Source organism: Xiphophorus couchianus, chromosome 21 (assembly GCF_001444195.1).
Source record: "Xiphophorus couchianus chromosome 21, X_couchianus-1.0, whole genome shotgun sequence".
NCBI classification, from domain to species: domain Eukaryota; kingdom Metazoa; phylum Chordata; class Actinopteri; order Cyprinodontiformes; family Poeciliidae; genus Xiphophorus; species Xiphophorus couchianus.
In genome coordinates, this window is record NC_040248.1 from 6668130 (window position 1) to 6690600 (window position 22471).

General features: G+C 38.2%; 2 protein-coding genes across 2 annotated transcripts; both read right to left on the reverse strand.

Moving 5' to 3' along the window:
- Positions 1-519: 519 nt before the first annotated feature.
- On the reverse strand, positions 520-3991 carry LOC114137195 (uncharacterized). The gene is made up of 3 exons (XM_028005815.1): positions 3140-3991; positions 2480-3007; positions 520-537 (listed from the first exon to the last, which is right to left on the reverse strand). The coding sequence occupies exons 1-3, from the start codon at positions 3749-3751 to the stop codon at positions 520-522; spliced, it is 1158 nt and encodes a 385-aa protein (XP_027861616.1). The 5' UTR covers positions 3752-3991.
- A 7131-nt stretch (positions 3992-11122) lies between these two features.
- On the reverse strand, positions 11123-16897 carry dselb (dermatan sulfate epimerase like b). The gene has a single exon (XM_028005447.1). The coding sequence runs from the start codon at positions 15911-15913 to the stop codon at positions 12299-12301; it is 3615 nt and encodes a 1204-aa protein (XP_027861248.1). The 5' UTR covers positions 15914-16897; the 3' UTR covers positions 11123-12298.
- Positions 16898-22471: the final 5574 nt, after the last annotated feature.

Genomic DNA, 22471 nt, shown 5'->3' on the forward strand with positions numbered 1-22471 from the left:
TTCTGACAACATGGCAGGCTAAATGATCTCACAAAGTAATACATTATACTCTCAGGCACAAAGCCATCAGTCTAAAAATGGGTTACGGAGAGATTTCTAAAATGTTGGGACTATGTCAAACCGCAGAGAGTCTTTATCCATAGAAGAACATGGAAGTTTGGCACATCTTCCAAGAAGTGACCAATCTATCAAAACTACTCTAAGAGCATGTCAATGACTCAACCAGAAGGACACAAAACAACATCCTGAGCACTGCAGACATCACTTAACTCAGACAAGGTCAGAGATCGATCAATAAGAAACAGTCTAGACAAAAAATAACATCCATGGAGAAACTCCAATGCTAGCACCACTGTGGACTAAAAATATCACAAAGACCAGCCTTAAATATGACAAAAAACATATTGATGATCTGAATATTAATAAAGGACTGACGAGACATAAGGTGTTTTGACAGTGTGTTTCAGACTAGCCCAGCATTTCAGAAAAAAATAAACATCACTAAGACTGGAGTTACCCCTACTTCAGCAGATAATCCTGAAGGAAGAAGTTTGGCCAAATCAAAGTCTGGTCTTATTGAGATATCCAGGCCCTTCTTGCATGGAAACCTTCCAATGTGGCTGAATTAAAACAGCTCAGTTATCAAAAATGCCTGCTGATAGTTGGTGACGCAATCAATTATTAGGTTTAAGAAACTACTGCTTTTTCACATAGAGCCAGATGAAGTTATGCACCTTTTTTCCTTTAATAAATAAAATCATAATTTGAAAGTATTACTCAGGTAATCTGTTTGTTATATTCAGATTTGCTTGGTGAACTGTAAAAACTGAAGTATGACAAGAAAGGCCAAACCAGAACAAATCTGTAAACTTGAAAAACAGGTTTTCACGATACTCCACCTCATTTGCATGCTCACGTTTTCAAACCTTCTACAATAAGGGTGTTGTTCTCCATTAGTAGGCTAATTCTGCAGCAGAAACGCCTCCTTCTGATGTTATACCGATGATTGCTCTCCGGCTGAATTTGAGCTCGCTCCCTGACTGCTGGCAGCAGCGGCAAAGGTTAATTAATGAGCAGTGGCAGGAGTGATTGCTGCCGGCAAGGGAGAGGCTCTCCTGGGAACTCGGATCCACCGAAGGCGAAAGATAAAGGTGGAAAACGAAAGGGTATGACTACTCAGCTGAAATGGAGTCCCCCCTTTTTTCTATCTGGATAACCTCCATGAGTGGGAAGGCAGAGTGATCCCACTGCCGAGCTGAGCGCACGGATTAGATTATAGCGCAGCTTTTCATCATTTTCTCTGTAAAACCTCCTTTCATGGCGATGATTATGCATCAGTTATCAAACATCAGAGATAATCTGCGAGGAAACCGCCTAGCTTAAATTAGCTCTGCAAATCTGTTCGCTCATCTCAGACATCAGAAGGGTGTTATGAAATGTATTTGTATTTTTTTCTGTTATTTTCAGATGAAATATGAATTGCATGAAAGAAACTCTTGACATTGGTTTCCATTATTTTTATGACTATAAAATTATAATAAATTTAATTGGCTGTTCAGACTTCCCATGCAGCTGTGTGGAAGCTTTCCTGTTTAAGGAGCAAAGCCAATAATGTTCTTGTGTTGCAACAGGCCTCAGATCATCTGTGAAGATAATCTGTGTTCCCTCTCTCTGCTACTGCTTCTATAAAAGGCACACTTTGCTTTTTAAGCCTTTTAACTGCGACTGCTGTTTTTATTGTTGAATAAATCATTTACATATCAGCTCTTGATGAATTCTTAATTTGTTGCTCTTTTGCACTATTTTTGTGCATGTTTTGGTTTCTGCATGTGATTGAAATGGGGGGTAGAAGCATGGCCAAGACAGAAAAGTACCAAAATTCTCTTACTGAAGCTAATGGTGCTCTTGATGTGATCTTCTGCAGGGTTTGTTTGTGGTAGCATTATGTTACAGCTTATATCCAAGCATTTGGTTTTTAAAGCAAACGCTACTGAGTCAAAAGCTAATTAGAATTTTCCTTCACTTTCAAATATGGTGAAATATTTCTGTTAATTTGCGAGTACTTACCATTGTTTGTTCCTTCGTTCAGATCTTACATCCAGACCAGGTGTGTGGGAGGGGCCGACCCACCACTTCTTCTTCTTCTTCTTTTCCTTTTTTATGGCGGTTGGCAAGCAACTTTTAGATGTGCATTACCGCCATCTACTGGAATGGAGTGTGGATCGGGACGCTAACTATATACACCCCCCTCAAAACAAAACAAAACAAACAAAACAATAAAATAAATAAATAAAAAAAAATAACAATAATAATAATAATAAAATAACAACACTTAAATCTTTTCTATCAATTTTGTTTTCTTAAGGTAATTAATTAAATAACTTATATCTTTAGAATTAGAAATTTTTCCCAAAATATCTTGTAAATTTAACTGTAATTTATTTTCTTGTAACCGGCTAACTAATTTCTTTCTCTCAACAGAATATTTGGTACAGAACAACAAAACATGTTTTACTGTCTCTTCTTGACCACAAAAATCACAACTTCCAGTTCGATGTTTTCCTATTTTAAATAAATTACTGTTTAACCTTGTATGTCCAAAACGCAACCTAGATATAACTGTTTCCTCTTTTCTATTTTGTCCCGTTCTCCTCATTGCACCAACTTTTCTTTGAATACTGTACAGCCATCTACCAGTTCTATCTTCCTCCCACTGTCTCTGCCATCTTTCCTTAACCTTTTGTTTAATAATAGATTTGATTTCTTCTCTACTAAATGGAACTAATATATCAATATCACTATATTTTGAAGCTTGTTTTGCATATTTATCAGCCAACTCATTCCCTCTTATTCCTATATGTGATGGTATCCATGTAAATATAACTAATAACCCCATTGCTTGAATTCTATATGTTATTAACTGAATTTCTAATAAAAGATCCGGTCTACTAATAGCATGATTATTTTTTAATGAATATAATGAAGAACTTGAATCAGAGCATACTATGCTTCTTAATGGATGGACTTCCTCAATCCATCCTAAAGCTAAAATAATTCCCATCATCTCTCCAGTATAAACTGATACTCCATCAGTAATTCTTTTACATTTTTTAACTTTGAATTCTGGAACAATGAAAGATACCCCATTACTGCTATTTGAGTTTTTAGACGCATCTGTAAAAACTTGGACATATCCATAGTACTTACTATCTAAATATGATTGAACCAAATATGGATCTGAAATGTTTTCTCCTTTCCTTTTCTCCAACAAAGTTAAATCAACAACATTATTATGAAATAGAGACGGATAAACTGTTGAAAGAGGAACTGTTTGACTAATGTTTATATCAGATAAACCAAAATCTTTTATAACATTTTCTATCTCCCATCCAAAAGAATTTAATTTCTTCTTTTCTTTTTCCCAACTAGATTTTAAAATGTCTTGACATGGATGATTTCCATCATGGCCCTTTAAATTACACCAATAATTGGACTTTAACTGTAATCTTCTGAGATTAAGTGGCATCTCTCCCATTTCTATTAGGAAAGCTGACGTTGGAGTTGTTCTAACTGCTCCTGTACATAACCTCAAGGCTTGATACTGAATACTATCTAATTTTTTTAATAGTGTTTCTGATGCTGACCCAAATACAATACTTCCATAATCAAATACAGACCTTATTAACCCAGTATATATTGATTTCAATGCCTTCCTCTCAGCACCCCATTCACTTCCCACCAAACACCTCATTACATTTAAAACTCTCTTACATTTATTCACTACTTTTTGAATATGATTTTTCCAAGTAAGTTTTTCATCCAACCATAAACCCAAAAACTTAAATTCCCTTACCCTTTCTAATTCATGATTATATATTTGCAGTTTTAAATTTTCAGATGCTTTCTTCCTTGTAAAAAATAAAGTCTTTGTTTTGTCTATAGAAATTTTAAATCCCCATTTAAATGACCAGTCGTCTATAATACTAATTGCTTCTTGTATCTTTTTAACAATAAACTTTAAATTTTTCTCCCTCTTCCATATTGCTCCATCATCAGCAAATAAAGAACACCCCATTCCACTTTCCAAATTGTCAAACATATCATTAATCATAATAGAAAAAAACAAAGGACTCACTATACTTCCCTGAGGTGTACCATTCTCAACAAAAAACTTTTCTGACAATTGTTGTCCTATTCTTACTTGTATTGATCTATCTTGTAAAAAATCTTTTATCCAATAAAACATTGATCCATTAATTCCCATTTTTTCAATTTAATTAAAAATCCATCTTTCCATATCATATCATAAGCTTTCTCTATATCAAAGAAAACAGCCACTACACTCTCCTTGTTAACTTGCCCTTTTCTGATTTCATGTTCTAAACATAATAAAGGATCCATAGTGCTTCTCCCTTTTCTAAATCCACTTTGACATTTTGATAAATATCCCCTCTTTTCAACAAAGTAGCTCAATCTTTCATTTACCATTCTCTCCATTATTTTACAAATATGAGAAGTTAAAGCAATGGGTCTGTAACTTGCTGGATTTGACTGATCTTTATCTGGCTTTAAGATTGGAACTATGATTGCTTCTTTCCATGCCAGAGGTAAAATACCCACTTCCCATATCTTATTATAGAATTCCAATAAAACCTTCTTAGATGAATTGCTAAGCTTATTAACCATAATAACCCACCACTTCCTGTTTGTACAGGTTCATGATGTCATCGATTACATCACTGGGTTTTCTTCATTAAGGTCTTATTTATTCTCTTCAAAGTAACTTTTTGAGCTGCTCTGTATTAAGCAATTAGATTGCAAACTATTTAGTTGTGTAGAGGAGTTTTAAATTGTATTAATATTCATATTCCTGTTTTTTAGGTTTAAGAAACTATTGCTTTTTCACATAGAGCCAGATGAAGTTATGCATCTTTTTTCCTTTAATAAATAAAATCATAATTTGAAAGTATTACTCGGGTAATCTGTTTGTTATATTCAGATTAACAAGCAAACCTTCTACGATAAGGTAGAAGGTTGTGTTATTTGGTTTAACCTATTATCTAATGGTGGAGACCGATGAGGTTTAGGTTTGTGCCAGTTTTGTATAAAACCAGTAAGATTTTGACAACTGAGAAGTGATGATGGTTGAAATGGAGATGTCGTTGAATACAATTGATCAAGAATGAACTCAAAATGTCTGCTGATGCTGACTATCTACCAGCTTCCTTGACATTTGTACGGCACTTCCTAGCAATATGTAATTATATAATCATTTAAAAATATCCTTTAGCAAAATGTATGAATCCAATGATCTTTTTCCTTTAAACACATCATAAAGACTTTACAATGAGAACTAATGACCCTTGTTAGTCAACACAGTTAAAACCCAGTATTTTTGTAAGGCGTGGATGTGAGTGTACCTAAAAGAAAATATTTTCGTCTACTCTGTAAAATATGGTCACCTAGTGAAAATCTGTAATGCATTTTGCACTGTACTTAGTCACTACCCTTAAGGTAAGCAGAAATGGCTCTTAAAGGGGTGGCATTATGGATTATGTATTTTCTAGGCCCATAGAGCCATTTTTAGCACAATTAGGTAACTGTATTATCTTCAGTTGTTATAGAAATGATGTAGATTTCAAACAAAACTTAAAAGAAACCTGACGTAATAATTTGACACTTTGAAATCGGGCCTTAGTTTCTTTAAGGAGCTCTTGCGCTTTTCGACTCTCTGCATTCAGCATATCATCACAACTCTTTTATCATACCGTTAACAGCCATTTTTCAGAGCATTAAACTGGGAAATAGTTTGTATCATAAACTCAGTACAGTTCCACCAGGAACTGTACTGAGTTTAGTGTTTGCTAATTGCCGCTGCCGCTAGTCTGGTGGAAAGGCACATGGGAGGATTGTTGTGTAATGAGGCGACACTTTGTATGAACAAACAATTAGGCAACCAAAAAAATAAAATTAAAAAAAGCGTTTAGGCAACCATTAATGGTTGCCATGGAGGATTCAAGGATTTCTCAAACTGATGAAAGAATCAAAGCAACACTCCATATGTGGTTTTGATGAGCAAACACATTATAACATGATATAAAGCCCAAAAAGTCAGTTTTTCACAATGCACCTTTTAATAGCATTTTTAATTAAAAAAAAAAGTGAAGGCAATTTTTCCTGTTTCTTAATGTATGTGCAAATTGAGTTACGCCTAATTAGAATTAGCATTTTTCAAATATTTATGGCAAAAGGTGATTGTTATTGCTCCGGTAGTCTCTGTAGGTTTGCAGTAGTGAATCTTAATACAGAGTTAATTTATGGATAATGGAGCTTATGCCCTGCAGAGCAGAAGAGAAAGACTTGGAACCACTTTAATGTAATGCAGAGAAAAAAAAAACTTCTGTGAATAATGACAGAAAAACAATTATAAAATTCTTAGTCACATCAGGAGTCTGGAGTCATAGTAAATTTAGAACGGTCACAAAAAGATGGATTTTAGAGGACAGGAACAGTGACAAAGTCTTGTGAGAGGTGGTGAATAACGGTCTTTTCTGAAAACCCCGTCGGTGATTGCATGATTTTATGAACCCAACGTCATTAAATGGTAAATGGACTGAATTTATATTTCTCTTTTCTAGTTATATTGACCGCTCAAAGCACTTTACACTCCAGGTATGTTCACGCCTTCGCACTCACCCCCACACACACTTTACACAACAATGAGCAGATCGTGAAGCAATTTGGGTTTAAGTGCCTTACCCAGAAGTATATCAAGATGTGACAGGAAGAAGCTGGAATTGAGCCTTTCTTGTGCAATATAATTTTCATTAATACATGTCATTGCAAAAGCTGAATAAATAAAAGCTAAAAACTGATACAAGAATAAGTTCAGTGTTGTTAGTTTTTTCGTTACCTGTCATCTGAGTCAGGGTTAATCAAAGGAGGCTACTTAGTAAGTCCTTTCCTGTGGAAAACTCTCCCTTCCAGAGAATCAGCCTGAGGTTTTTCTATGAATAATGTTCCTGTTCATGGAAGGATTAGATACAGAGGGCTCCGCCAAAGCATTCGGGTGTTACAGGAGGGATAAGGAACAAATGAGTAACGAAATGACTGACTCACCACTCCGAGACATGAGATGCAATGTGTGTGCACTCTCTTCTGCAGCTTTCACCAGTCAGAACATGGCGGAACAACTTCCTGACATGTTTCTAATTGTTGCCTCTTTCCAGTCATGCACATCAGCCGCAGAAACAGTCAGGCTCCTGTCACCCATGTCTAATAATATGGAGGTTTTGTTGTTGCCGCATAAAGACATCTGCATGAGTAGACACAGGCCTTGCCGGTTGAAAGAATTTACAGCAAAAAAAGAGACATACAAATCAAAATTTACAGCGCAATCTCACTATTCTGCAAATGTCAGCATACATTCATCGTGAACATTAATGTTATTTTAATTATAGACTTTTGAGGATGCATTTAAACTATTCTATTTGATGGTGGAATAATTACAGACCATAAGACTTTAGAGATTTATGAAAATAATGATTTAGTTTCAAGTTTAAATGTATTGTGAATTTTCTTACACAGATGTGGATAGCTCTGGAAAAAAAGAAGGTATAAACAATATATTGATGGATGAATAAATATAGAACCTTAATGGTATTTGGTTAATGTCCCTTGTTTCAAAACAGCAACTACCTTTTTTGGCCCTCAGCAAACTCCTTCCATAGATCAAAAGCGCCACGTGTTCAGCAAGACCAAGGAGGTCATTGTGGATTACGGGAGGTCCAGGAGGACAGAACACCATAATCTGCTCAATCATGGGGAGGGAGTAGAGCATGTGGATAATATCAAGTTCCTGGCTAGCCACATAACATCCTATAACCTTACTTGGCCACTGAACACATCGTACCTGGTGACGGTCCAACAAAGACTCTTCTTCTCCAGAACGCTATAACAGACTGGTCTCTCTTTTCAGCTGCTTGTGAACTTCTTTAGAGCTACCATAAAAAGCATCTTCTGTCTTAGTATGACAGTGGAGTATGGCAGCTGCACAGCAGAAGACAGAAGGAAATTGGCCCGGGTTGTAAAAACAGCACAGGGAATTGGGGGGAGTCGTCTCCCACGTCTGGAAACGGTACACGGTGGATGGATGCAGGAGAAGGCTAGATGTATCGCTGCAGACGCCACCCACCCTGGCAATGGACTTTTTACATTACTACCTTCTGGAAAACGGTACAGGAACATTAAAGCACATATCAACAGACTGAAAGACAGCTTTTTCCCCAGAGCTGTGAAATTTGCCCCACACACTCACACAACTTCCTCGAAGACATTCATGAGTTAGAGGATGATAACATAAAAACCGGATCTTGCACTTTTTCACACATCCGACCTCAAGTTGCACATCATTACTGCTAAATTCTATTTGTTTACTTTGCACATGAATTATTCTGCATGTACAGACTGGATTAACTGTTCAACTTTTTTTTTATGTCGTGGGGAAGAGGCTTTAGATGCTTTTTGTCCATTTTTTGGTGCAGAGTGTAACTAAGCAAAATTTTGTTACGGATGGATAGTGACAAAAATGACAATGTTCTAGGTAGTTTTAGCAGATATCAGGTAAAATGGTTAGTTTCCTGGGACCAGTTTCTCATACTTTTTTTATGCAACATGTTAGCAATATATAACAAATAACAGTATGATAAGAATGGACACCCTTTACTGCTCTGTGGATATGCAGCTCTACGAGCAACAAACTGCAAAGCACTGTGTTTCTGATACCTTCTATCTGTATTCACAATCTGTGTGCTTAAAAAAAACGCTTCAGTTCTATTTCCTGTACACATTCCACCCTAAAAACAAAACAAACACAATTCAAATGCATCATTAAAAGCCCCTAATTAATATGAAATCCTTGCCCATAGTTAAGTGTATGAAAACCTACAACTGGAAATGTTGGACAGCTGGGCTAAATGAGGACCGGTGTCATATTATCAGAGAAAACATAACATTATCACAGTGAAAAGCAGTCGACAGCATCAAAACAAAGACTGGTTTGTGAATATATTCATGTATTTATTATTTTCTGAACATCATGGCCACCACCTGCTCCAGAGCCAACAGAAACCCCCCTCAACATGGAAATGATTGTAATTCAAGGCCACAGAAGCAAGTAACTGTATCCCCACAAGCAAATACAAAACACTGAGTCGCTAACAGGATTGCAACACCAAAAGTGAAAGCATGTTTGCCAAAATCTACACATTCAAAGACCACAAACATCAAACGGGTGGAGGTGGGGGACTGGAGGGTGTCTAGCCAGTCAAGACCAGGGAAGAAAACAAACGCAGCTGATTGTAGTGGAGAAATGATTACTCAATTATGTTTTTTGTGGGTATAAATGAGTGCACCATATGCATGATACATATGATCCAGTTGCAGTACAAAAAGGTTTAAAGAGAGACGGCTTCAAGGGTTACTGAGTAGCATACATTTTTGCCCAAGCAACAGCTTAACATCACAGAGATGAGATGGTGTCTTTATTTTTCCTTTAAACTTATTATTCACTGTGGATAAAAAATAAAATAATAAACCAGAGATCATCTACTAACAGAGTGAACGTTTCAGGAGATGGAAACTTGTGCCGTTTGCATGTTCCTCAGTTTCTTTACAGTGAAGATTTTGAAAAGGGTAAAACACTGCCTCAGTTATGCAGTCTTCAGATCAATGGGGGTTGCTGAGGAGAATGCTTTAAAAACGGCATTGATTAGAAATGCATCAGGGCTGACAGTTCAGCTTTTTTTCAGTTTGATCTCCATTAAGCTCTTCTCTCTGATTCAGTAACTGCTAAAAGGGAGTCATTATAATAATCATATTCATTCTCGATCCTTTGGGATGTATGTCTTTGGAAGCGATAAATACTCTTGACTCACATTCTGCTACACGTTACATCTTTAGAGGCTCTTTTTTTTTTCAAACATTGAGACTAATTTTCCATACAGTTAAAAGAAAAACTCATACTCCCTCCTTTACAATCAAAAGAGTCCCTGTAACAGTGCCAGGCCACACAACTGCCATGACATCTTTGAGCTTTAAAATTAAATCTGTCAGCTGATTGAATTAAAATGCAATCAAAGCATTTCTCTGTGTAAGCCGCTGATGTTCTGCCTCTCATGCAGCATTTGGTTTTGCACTTTTTAAAGACAAAAATAATCAAAAGTTCTTATTCGCAATAAATCACAGTTTTTACATCTTTCTTAATCCTTCACTCTCCTTCCTTTTTAAGCTAATTTTAGGGCCGGTACATAAAAATATATATATACTGCTCAAAAAAATAAAGGGAACACTTTAAGTGTTAAACACCTGTTTAAGTGTTCCCTTTATTTTTTTGAGCAGTGACAAGCAGTGTATATACAGTACATACTGTATATCAAATAATAATAATACAATTAATGATTATTGGTAATAATTATCATCATCATTATTATTCAATAATAATTAATATTATTATTATTATTAATGGAACATATTATTAATAATATACATTAAACAACATTAATGATATAAATTCTAATGTTGCCTTTTAAAAGGTCATTTATCTGTGCATTACAAAAATAATGATTATCACAGCAAGAATATCAATGACCAATAAAATAAAAATCTTTTTGTCTCCTATCTTTGATATTTAGCATGAAATAATTAAATAATTGATATTCATCAGATTACGCTTTAACTACATATTTTCCATCTTCGATGGAAAGAGCGCACATGCTGTAGGATTTCCTCCTGCTGAAGCATGTGCTTGTGTGGAAACCCCACGTTCGGAAAGTCTTGGCGAATTCTGATAATTTAAGTCAAATTTAAGTTGGAGAATTGTTCCCTGATTTCAAAACTTTGGCTAAACTAGTGATTAGTCAAAGTCTCCAGGCAGCAAAGCGTGAACTCAGCCTCCAGGTCCACATCAAAACCTTGAGATATTCGATTACATGCAAGTGAGAGAACAAGTTATGTCTGAAACTGCACTGAACTGAACTGTGCTTGTGAATTATTCACAACTGAATTGCAATTGTTTAATTTCATTGTTTATATGTAGTTTCTGGAGCCACAGTCAGTGGTTTTCATAACTGTGAAGAGAAAATTACATGTCATCTGTTAGATGAATACATGTAACAGCTTACTGATAATTATACAGAATGAAAATGTAATTCAATCGAATATGCCATTATTATAATTTTTGAAATTGATCTGTAAGATTTGACTGACAGATTTTTTTTGAGATTGTTAGTCAAAATGATAGAACAAAGTGTTTTGTGGAACTCACATAATCACTGTTTTATCCACAGATGCTTTCAAAATTTACCTTTCACTAGACATTACAATATAAAGAAAGTGATTTTTTTCTCTGCAAAACATTGATTTGTTTACCTCTAGAAAGCTATTTGAGAACTTTTAATTTCTCAGATTTTCATAATCATAAATATTCTAATTTTCTTTTTTACTTTCTTTTTAGTGACATTTCTTTAAAATTCCAAATTAAAAAAATAATTTTTAACATTAAGAATAAAAGTGGGTCTTCTTCTCATTTTTAAATCTAATTGTAAATATAAATGAGTTAAAGACAACATTTAGAGATACATAGCAGCAAATGCACTTTCTTTTCTGTTTTCTTTGTAAATTACAGTGAATATTTTCATGAATTTTTCATGGAAAATATATTAATTTACTTCTCTGTAATGTCAGGTGTTTAGAGCTATAAAGTTGTGATAACCTCAGGAAAGAGAACATAACTAAAACACATGCCAAACTTGTTTCCCGCAACCCCAAAATATTTCCACCAAACCAGTTAATAATCTCCTCCAAAACAAATCAAATGAAAAAGATTAATTCTGCAGAAAACAAAAAACAATGATTTTACATTTCTAAGCAAAACAGTACGTAGTCGTTTATGAAATGAGGTGATGTACTGAAAGTAAGTCCTCTTCCTGTTGTAAGACAGTAAAGGTTTCAAAATCTCTCTAAGTGAAGAAGTGCTAAAGGTAAACATGAGCAGCTGCTGGAGGAAAACACAGAATCCCTTCCACCTATTGTTGTATATATATAAATATTCTTCCATCTAAGATATTGTTGGCATATTCTGCACAAATCCCTAAATACACCCCCACTTAGCGCAAAACATTTGGACACAGAGAGACAGGCAACTAACTTTCTTAAATTTCAGTGCAAAAAAAAAGAGAAAATATATTTGAGTGACAGCTACAGTAAACATGACAGCTCAGAACAAGCTGATCAGCAGCAGTTAACTGGCAGACCTGGCATAGCCCAACCTTTTCATTACACCTCCACATATATCCTCTATAAGTCTGACATCCTTTCGAGGCATTTTCTGCCTCCATACGTTGATGTTTGCTGGTGAGATGTCTCCTTCGTACATGAGGTTGTACAGGTTTGTGGAGGTGGTAAATGTCAGCTGATTGAGGGCTGCTGGCGACATAGGAACTCCCAGGAATGTGTGTATTGTCTCCGCTGTCTCCTGGGGGAAGCTGACCACGTCCTCAAACCTCACTCGAAGGTAGGAGTCCTCGGGGAGACTCTCAGCAACTCGAAGTGCTGCCGCCGTGTGAGCCAGCCATAGACGAGCAAGGATCAGGATAGGGTTCGTCTCTGATCGGGACAGCAGCCACTGGATTGTTTTAAACTCTGGTGCAATTGCTGGGCACCCTCCCCTTACAGAATCCTCCTTGAATATCAAGGAAAGGTGCTGTGGGATGTTTTTCAGTGAGTAAAGACTGGGTTTGCTGTTATAAACCATGAGATAAATCCATGCCCGAGGGTCTCTGACCAAATAGACTGCCCTCAGGGAAATGCCAACCACTTCTTGAATGAAGGGCAGTTTAAGCGTCCAGCTGCCACTCCGCATGTTGAGGACCACTTGGGCGTTGGGGTACTCCGCAACATGCCGTCTCATCTCCCTAACGTACTCTTTGTCTCTGTCCAGGCTGGCCCTCAGCCTGCCCTTCAGCTCAGATGCAGGCTCCCTCCGCCTGGATCTTTTCTTTCTGTCTTTAGAGGGGCTTGCTCTCTGGGGTTGTTTGACCCTGCTGCCCTCTGCAAGCTGGATATTTTGCAAGTGCAGCTTGGTATTGTGCACAAGTGAATGCAGCCAGCTCTGAATGATCTTAAACCGTCCATGCACAGCATCTGTCCTTGACCACTCACAGGTGTCAACCAGTGAGTCAAACTCAAACTCAGTCTCAGGAATATCCACATGTTCAGTAGGAACCCTTATGTAAACAAAGTCTGAGTTATTATAGAAAAGGTGCTTGAGTATTTCTGACCCCGATCCAGGAAGAGCTGTTATGACCACGGTGGGAAGGGGGAGCCGGTGCTGCTCATACAACCTGATTTGTTTGCTTACTACACTTTTGGTGTCTGCACTTTTCCACTTTACTCCACAAAGAAGCTGATCGCAGCTGTTGGACACAAACAGCAACTCGACTATCCAGAGGAAAAGCACAGATAGCAAGGCATAGCGCATCAGTCTGCTGAAGCAAACATAAAACTTTCTCTGCATGGTCAAAAATCCTATGGCCACACAGAGAACAACGCCCGCGATCACATTGAGAGTGAATCCAATGTCAAAGAGCTGATTATCGTTGCTAATTTGTTTAGGGATGTGCTGCGTCCCAAGGCCATATCTAGTGATTTGATATCTATCTTCAACTTTGCAGTGACCGCCAAATCCTATATAAGCCAATCTTGCTCCAATATCTTTATAGTTAGTAACTATGGAAACAATCTTCTCTGTATTATTTATGGTTAAAGAAAGCCTCACACCATTTTTGCTGTTATCTATAAATCTACAATTGGACACTTTAACATATGGGCCATGCAACACATAAGCTACTCTGCTGACTGCGCCTGTCATTGGAAAAGTGACATTGACATACTGTGTCCACCTCTTTTTAAACTCCGCAGCCTGCTCTGCCTCCTGTATTCTGGTTTCAGGGCTGTGACCCTGGCTGTCAAACCAGAACATTTTATAATGAGCATCCCACACATCCATCATGGCACCGTTGTATTTATCCATAAATCTAAAGGGAACATATTTGAAATCAATGTCTAGGTTGTGGAAAAAAGCACTGAGAGACTTCACAGGGGAGTCGGCCCACTTCTCAATGTGGTCGAGCACCAGCAACGTTTGGGAGTTTAACAGAACCAAGGCTCTGAAAACACTTTTTAATCTCATGGCTGCGGAGTATGCTGACACAGCCTCCCCGCTCACAAACATAGTGTCCCTGTGCTCAGAGGCAACAATCACCTCTCCTCTGGCATCACCCACCCCCTCATCAGTCCATCGCAGCCACTTGGCACACTCCCCTAACTGCCCCTCCCATGGACTGTTACATTGGCTGGTAGGAGATGGACTAAACACTAAAACATTGTTAAGATAGCTGTATTTGGGACCGTAAAGTGCTTCAGATACAAACACCTGCCCATTGGGAGCAAATGTGAAGGAGTTCTGGTCTGGGTGTTCATGGCCAGGATTAAAGCTGTTCCAACCATCTATCCAGGAGTAAGGTTTGTCATGAACAATGTCATAGACTGCACGGCCGCCCAGACGTCCAGACTTAAAGGAAACAAAAGTATTACTCTGGCCAGCAGGAAGACCAGCTCCATAGGTAACAACCCCCCAGTTAGAGAAAATATGCATCCTTGCTTTGCCAAAGTCATGGGGAGGTTGTGGTGTGAGATGTGAGTTGTACCAGATGTACTCTGTGTGGAGCGTAGCCCAGCGCTGGGCCGACGACTGCCCCATGGGTCCATCCTTTGGTCTGTGCTTCCGAATCTGCTGAGCCAGCCAGTTTCCTGTTCCATTCTTCATGACGAATGTGTCGAGGAAAGCCAGCTGACTCTCCGGTCCATAAAACCAGTTGTAGTTGGAGTCTGCTATGCCGACTGTCCTCTGGAAGCCTGGCAGCAGAGTAGCATAGTAAAACCAGAAGTGACCCCGCAGCCAGTTGTTCTGCATGTTGTCGATGTTAAAATGGCGTTGGGCTAAAAAGATGTACTGCATTATGGACTTGGCTGTGTAGCTTCCATAAGCGACTCCCTCATCCAAAGAGCCATCCACAATATGATTAAGGAGAAACATGGTTTTCTCCATGTAGTTCACTGACACCTGTTTCCAGATCATCGACTCTGGGTCGTTATGTGAGCCCACCACTATTGCACCAGTTAGGATGGCTAAGATATTAGTGGTTTGATGGTTTTGGAGGTACTGTTTCCCCCATGCTCTGTATTTGGAGAGCTCATACAGTGCTTCTGTCTCTGAGCGAATTTTCTTGAGGTATGCATCCCTCCTGCTATCATCCAAGAAGGAGTAAATAAAATCATAAGCAGTTGCAAACCCAGTCAGAGAGTGGGCTGTGGGGACCTCATCATTCGGTGCACTGGTCACTTTCCAGTCTGGGTAGTTGGCCATCCTATCCATAAACTTTAAAAGAAACTGCAGGGCGGCCGAGTCCTCGGGGCACAGCAGGCAGTAAAGAGCCAGAGGGGGCAAGTTGTTCCCATAGATCTCATTCCACTTGCTTGTAAACTCCTCATGTTTTGCAGGGGGGATGTAAGAGGGAGCGTTGGAAAGCATGGTGAGCACAGCTGCCCGGATGACTTTAAAGATGTAACTGTGGGTGGTGGAGGACCTTTGCCTCAAGTGCAACACGTCCGCCTGGTTAAAATATAGGTTGGGGAGTGAGTCGGCAGAGTGGAGCTTCCACTGCTCGAGCTTGACCTGTGGCGAGTCATCGGTGAAAAGGTCTCTGTCTGTGGTGTTAAAAACTCCAGAGAAAGCTGTCCCCACTCTGAGGAGTGGGAGTAAAAAAAGCAGATGTGCAACCCACATATAAGCCATGTTTCATGGCATCACTGAATGCATTTCGGAAATTCTTTGAATTTCTTGGAAATTGCAGATAGCCCACGGAATAAAAGTTTTCTTCCCCCTCTTTTAAAATGTTTCTGCAATGTTCAATAAGTTAACGGAAGATTTCACAAAAAAAAAGTCCGTCAACTTTATATAAAAACACATTAGAAGGTACATGGTAGTCTTTACAAGGAAAAAAACTTAAGTGGAATGGGAACAAAAAAAATATTTCCATCTGTAACAGTCTGCCTCAACAGGCAATGGGAGAAAAAAAAGACATTTTCGGAGGGGGGAGTCTGTTTATATCCAAAAACATATTCCTCGTGCTTGTTGTCCTCCTTCCTCGCGTCAATACGGAGATACTGCCACCTCCAAGCTCACCGGTAACTCCTATTGATCTCCTCCTTTCAACATATTGCTCGCACGGACAAACATCAGTCAGCCCCAGTCCGTGTCCGGTCCAATCACAGCCGCCCAGAGGCTCCGTGCGCAGCCCGACCGAGCCGCAACATCAGCGGGCAGGGACCGCGGCGGCCACCGCATCCCCGCAGACAGCATTGCTTCTCGGTTACACAGCCGCCACACTCCGAGGTGGTTCTGTGCGTAAACACTGAGCTGAATGTTGCTCCCTTTGCATCGTTAAGCCCTGTTCTGTTCTCTCTCTCTCTCTCCCTCTCCCCTTTCCCCTCCTTTCTCTCTCAGCGTCTTGCCCTCTGATTAGTGTGAAGTCCGAGTAGGGGGAAAGTTGCCGTCACTCCTCAAGTATTCCAAGAATGAAACATTTTCCCCCTCGAATGTCTGCAAGAAAATGGAAAACAACTCCCTTCGACCCCCCAAAATAACCATTAGTTCTCATTGTCCGTCTAGTGAGAAGAGAGAATGTTCCCGCTGTTGCTGCATACACACATCCCAGAAGTGAGTGTGTGTGATCTCCCGTTGTGTCCTCCCGACTGTTCAACACAGCCAGTTTGATTGTTTTCCTGCACTGGATGGAATATTTTTCCACTGTACAAACTGTAGAGGGAGCCGTGGCTTCAGCAGCTCAACCTCATGTGAAAGATGCATGGATTCCCAATCTTTTACACATGTTTTTATTTTTCTTTTACAAAATTACTTACTTTTGCATGTAATTTTAATAAAACAGCAAAATTAAATAAACAATTAAATTAAATATCTATCTATTGAAGTGTAATAACAACATTGACGTATGCCCAATTTATGTAAGAAAATGAAGATGAACAATGAAGAATGGTATGCAGTTGCTCACACTCATTACCCGAGAATCATTTGGAAACCAGGGTTAATTGTTTTCCACATAGTCTGTGTCTTTCCTACTTGGAGCAAACAACGGTCAGCATGATCCCAGTTTAGAGAATCAGAGAAAAAAGATTAAATGATCCAGGTTCACTCCCAGAGCAAGTCTGGCCAACAAAGTGGATGTATCAGCATGAGCCTAAGCTGAAGCATGGCAGATAAATAAGACCATACAAAAGGATCAACAATTCCAATGCTTCATGTAGATTAGCATTTATCTCCCTTACTGTATCAAAGAGAGACGCAGCAGGGTTAAGGATGAGTTTCAGTCCAGAAAATCTATTCAGTGTCTAGTTTGTCACTCAGATTCCCAACTTTCCATAACATTGATTCACTTTTTACTTCTAAATCAAAGCTCAAAATGCAACTGTTAAAGTTAGCACTAGCAAATAAAGTGCATTGTAATAATTATTATGATTAACTAAATACTTTGAAAAACTAACCTGAGACACATTCATACTTAACTATACTTCTACGATACACCACTGTGTGTAATCTCAAATATGTGAGTATTTATTTTTGTCAGTTTTGATGATTATGATAGCTATTGAAAACCCCAATGCTTACAAAGTGCTGGATTGGAAAAATTGAGTGGAAGGATAGCCATAGGCATGACAGGATTGTGGAGCAAAGTCTATTAAAAAAATTAGGGAGATTAAAAAAGTTTTTACTTTCTCCTATTATCTTCATTAGCCATCACAAACAGATGTATTCAAGACATAAGCTACAAGGAGAAAAGATCTTACCTAAGAAAAAAGAATAGACTGTTAGATATTTGGTATTTATTGGAAATCTGTTTGCCAAAATCAGAGAAAGAGTGAAGAAAAACAAATTTTCCTGAGGTTTGGTGAACAGTTTCTACTGACAGTGATGATTTGGGGTTTGATGTCACCGGCTGGTGTTGCTCCACTTAGTTTTATCAAGGAGCTAACCATTCAGGGAGACGCTTTTATAAATCATAAAGTGTGCAATCAGATGAGGAGTCTGAGAGATAATAAAATAAGAATTTCAAGCACCCAGAGGAATTTTCTAAAGGTAGTCACACACTAACTAAAAACACACAAGAAGAAAAAAAATGTTTTCAGTAATTGTATGGAAATAAAATGTATTTTATCTTAATTAGCAAGTACGCCAAATTAACATTACTGTTAATAGTCAAATCCAAACGAATTACATTTATACTCATTGCTGTTTTTTTTCTAGCAAATTTCTTGATGCAGCAGAAAATCCATCCAGTGATTTCACAAACAGAACCATTTAGAAAAATCTCTGACATTTACTCATCCTCCTCACACTCAGTGCACTCTCATTGATCAAGTGTACCAATTCAGCCTATGTATATTAGGCTTCTGTTCTGCATCTCAATTTGCTGATGGATTGCTTTCTCTGCAGTGACACCACATGTGTGTTCTGCTGCCTGGTATGCCTCAGGGAGCATTCTCGTCTTATTATTTATTTTCACCCGTTGGCTTGAAAGCACAGGTTTACTACAGGCACACAGTTGGTTTTATCAGATCACTGCAGGAGACCCACTGTTTCCTTTGTGGGAGATATCTTTCATATGGAGAAGAGATGTATCAAAAAAGCTGCCTCAGTGCAAACACTGATGATAATCTCAAACTCATGTCAGTCAGATCTCTTCACAAAGTCATATATTATATGATATGAAAGCTTTAAAAAAAAAGCTAAATATAAGTGTTTACAAAATGGCATCCAACCCATTAACCAGGTGCCAATTAGGGAGTTTAAAAAATACCTAATCAATCAAAGGAAAATCTATAGGTAAATCTAAATAGTAAAACACTAAAACAAAAATAAATACATGAAGTCTTAAACGTACCCAAACCACTGATAAATATTTAGTTTTTTAACTGGACTTTAAAATTGTTATACCTTCAATGTGATGTTAATCGTTTTTAATGTACACTGTGAAAAAAAAGTCGCTGTAGAATTTACAGTAACTTACTGTCAGCAGGGTTGCCAGCCAGTTACTGTAATTTTTACGGTAAAGAAATACTTCTCACCTATGAAGAAATACTTTAGGTGGCGAAAGGTGCTGCTGGACCCGCTTGTGCCCTTGATGCCGTTTCCTGAAAAATAACAATGTTCAGTGATATTAGTTTTAATTTTAACTTAACCCTGGTGTTGTCTTGCGGGTCAAAAGTGACCCACTGGCATGTTTAGCTGTAGAAAAAAATACCTTAAACTATCTTTTTCTAACTTGAAACTTTATGACTTTTCCTAAATTGACCCCATCATTAGAAAAAGTGATACTTTGTTTTTGTTTATGTTTCCATTTGGGCTGTACACCACTACGGTACAAGGATTGTCTTATGGGTCATTTCTGACCCATGAATTATAAAACCATTTAAACAGCAGAAAAAAATTCAAAGGTCACACAGAAACTGTCTCTAATACACACACACGCACCCGAAGGTCACACACAAACTTTCTCTAATACACACACACGCACCTACACACACACATCAAATAAACTGGATTGGTGTATGAATTTAACTTGTGTTTGACCTGCACCTGCACCTGCACCTGCAGCTAACCCCTCACATCACACAAGCTCCCAAACACAACAAAAAAACAATCTCAGACATAATAAAAACAAATTCAGTATAGAGGATATAAAGACGCCCTAAATCAAAATCTTAACAGCTGTAATTTTTTATTTAAATTTAATGTTTGAATGCTGTGGGATTTGAATGGCATCCTTAAATAATATAGTCACAGTGGTTAAAATTGTGAGTGGCAAAAAGGCGATTACAAACGAATTGGCTGCAAATCCTTCAAAACCAAATGCAAGAAAATACAAATAAATATGCTACATCAACACTGGCTTTAAAAAATTGATGCTTCCATCCTTTTTTTCCCTTTTGACATGCATTTCTACCTTTTAGTCTGAATGACATTTGTTCATTGAATCCAATCCTCCATCCCACATTCATGATCTCTGGAGTGAAGAGGATTTTTCCATTTCTGCAGGCAACAAGTTGGAACCACATCTGGCAGCAGCTTGTCTCGGCTACGTCAAGGCTGCCGTTTCTCTTTCCAGTTTTCCTTTGTGATTTTGCGGAGGAGGTGGGAACTGCATTCGCATTTTCTGTCACTCCTGCTAAACTTTTTTGCTTTATTCATAATCTTGTACAAGAGACAGGCATTGGGGAAAAAAGCATCAAAAAGAAAACCGTTTTACTTCTACAGCACTGCATCAGTTATAATTTTAGACATTATGACTAACGAGGGTGTAAGATTTTGTGAATTTAACATTGTATACATTTTTAAAAATTATTTTAAAGACATTTCTCTTTTCTCCACTTAAAATATTTCTTTACTTTATCAATCACCTAGGATCTCAGCAGGATACTTTTAAGTAATGTGATATTCATTTAGCTGCCCCCAATAAGAATTATGCTTTTCTTTCATTGAGAAATTGTTAATTGAAATGAATCGTGCCCCTACAGGATGTGAATATTGTTCTCATCACACGAATTAAACTTCTTTGAAGTTTAACTCTCAGAAATAGCACACCTTCCCTGTGGATGAAAAACTTTGTGCAGTTTCCAGGACCCCCCAGGCCATTGAACACCCCTAGATTGTGGCAAATGTAAAAGTCTTCACCATGAAGGCAATCGTGATGGTATCTTACTAATAAGTAGGATTTCATTACTATTTTCTAGCCTTCCAATTCACACCTATACTACAACATTTCTTAAGTGGTGCGATTGTTCTACATGTGTGAAAACACCTGCACCTCCACTATTGGTTTCAGTCAAACTGTGGATGAGAAGACTCAAAGAGGACTTGATTTAGCATGTCAGCGGCACAAGAGGATGAATGAGAGATGCAGTGGACATCTGGTATTTGGAGAGATTAGGAACCACAGCCACCAGAAAATAGCTAAAATCAACAAGTTACAATTCTCTAAAACATATTTCTACTCTTGAGGGCCAGCCAGTCCGTGGCAAAGAAAATAAATGATGCTCTCAAGATTCAACCAATGGCATGTCGAAATGCCTAGGTATTTCAACTTCCCAAGATAATTATTTCTATTTTAGATATGCAATACAAAATAAATAGCCTGACCGACTTTCTGCAAATAATTTTGCCTTAAATTTCACAGAATAAAAAAAACCTATGAATAGGTGAATCCGATAATACTGAATTGTAAATAAGGGAGAGTCCACATTATTTTTTTTCTACAGAGCCTGGGCACCACTGAGCGTGTCATCCTGCTCAATATTAATAATTTAACTTGGCTCCATGCGTAGGACAGTTCTATCTGAACTCATGTAGGAGGAATAATCCACTCTTATTTTGAAAAATCTGTTTTTTTCACTGATCACTGTAAGTTGATCACATCAAGGCTCTGAAGTAGCTTTTTATGAGTTTTGCTGCAACTATGGTAACATAATATTTGAAACACTATGATCTGCTGCTTCTGGTTGTCCCTCTTACTTCATTATTTTTTCTCAACATAATGACAGCCGGGCCAGCTGACAGCTTTGCCCGGGCCTGGGACAGGATTATCTTAGATGGCTCTTCAGCCCCATGACGTTTTGTAACTATTAGAAAATGTATTAATATTTACCATTTAATAATCAAGTAATCTTCTCCCTTACTCTTGTCTTCCGTTCTCCCGCCTCCCCTATCCTATCTGCCCCATGTGGGTTTCAAGCCATCTTTATGATGGCTTTGAAATCATCAAAATGAAGCGTGTCAAAACCTCCCTGAAAAACAGAGACAATCAACTACCCGCATAATAAAAATTAAATCACTGTGAAGAGGTGGCTACTTGGTGTCAGCTGAAGAATACTGCTAAGAACACATCAAACAGACTCAAACATTTTTGACTGACAGGACGCAATGCTTGTCCCTCATTCAATCCCCACTGCAGCTCTCCTACTGTTTTATGAAACTTGTGAAATCCCTTAGAAATGTTGGCTTTCTTTGTCACGTTTTACAAACCTCCAGCTGTACTTGTTGAAAGGAGAGCTTGGTACTGACAGACTCTGCCCCTTATTAAAACACTGCCATGCTGGGACCAAAGGGAGGTGCGAACCAGGCCCTTGAAAGACTCCCTTCCTTTTCACCCTGCAGAAAATTTCAATTTCCCTCCAAAGAGCCTCGGGTTGCTCAGCATGCTTGTCTCCTGCATTGGGCCCACTGGGTAGAGGCAGAAGTTAAATCCAACAGTTCAGGCTTCAAAGCCTCTGTGAGGCAGTC

Coding starts and splice junctions, on each gene's coding strand:
- LOC114137195 (XM_028005815.1), bottom strand. CDS start 3,751: ATGAGGTGTTTGGTGGGAAGTGAATGGGGTGCTGAGAGGAAGGCATTG. Junction 3,008..3,139: donor CAAATAGCAGTAATGGGGTA/TCTTTCATTGTT, acceptor CCATTAAGAAGC/ATAGTATGCTCTGATTCAAG.
- dselb (XM_028005447.1), bottom strand. CDS start 15,913: ATGGCTTATATGTGGGTTGCACATCTGCTTTTTTTACTCCCACTCCTC.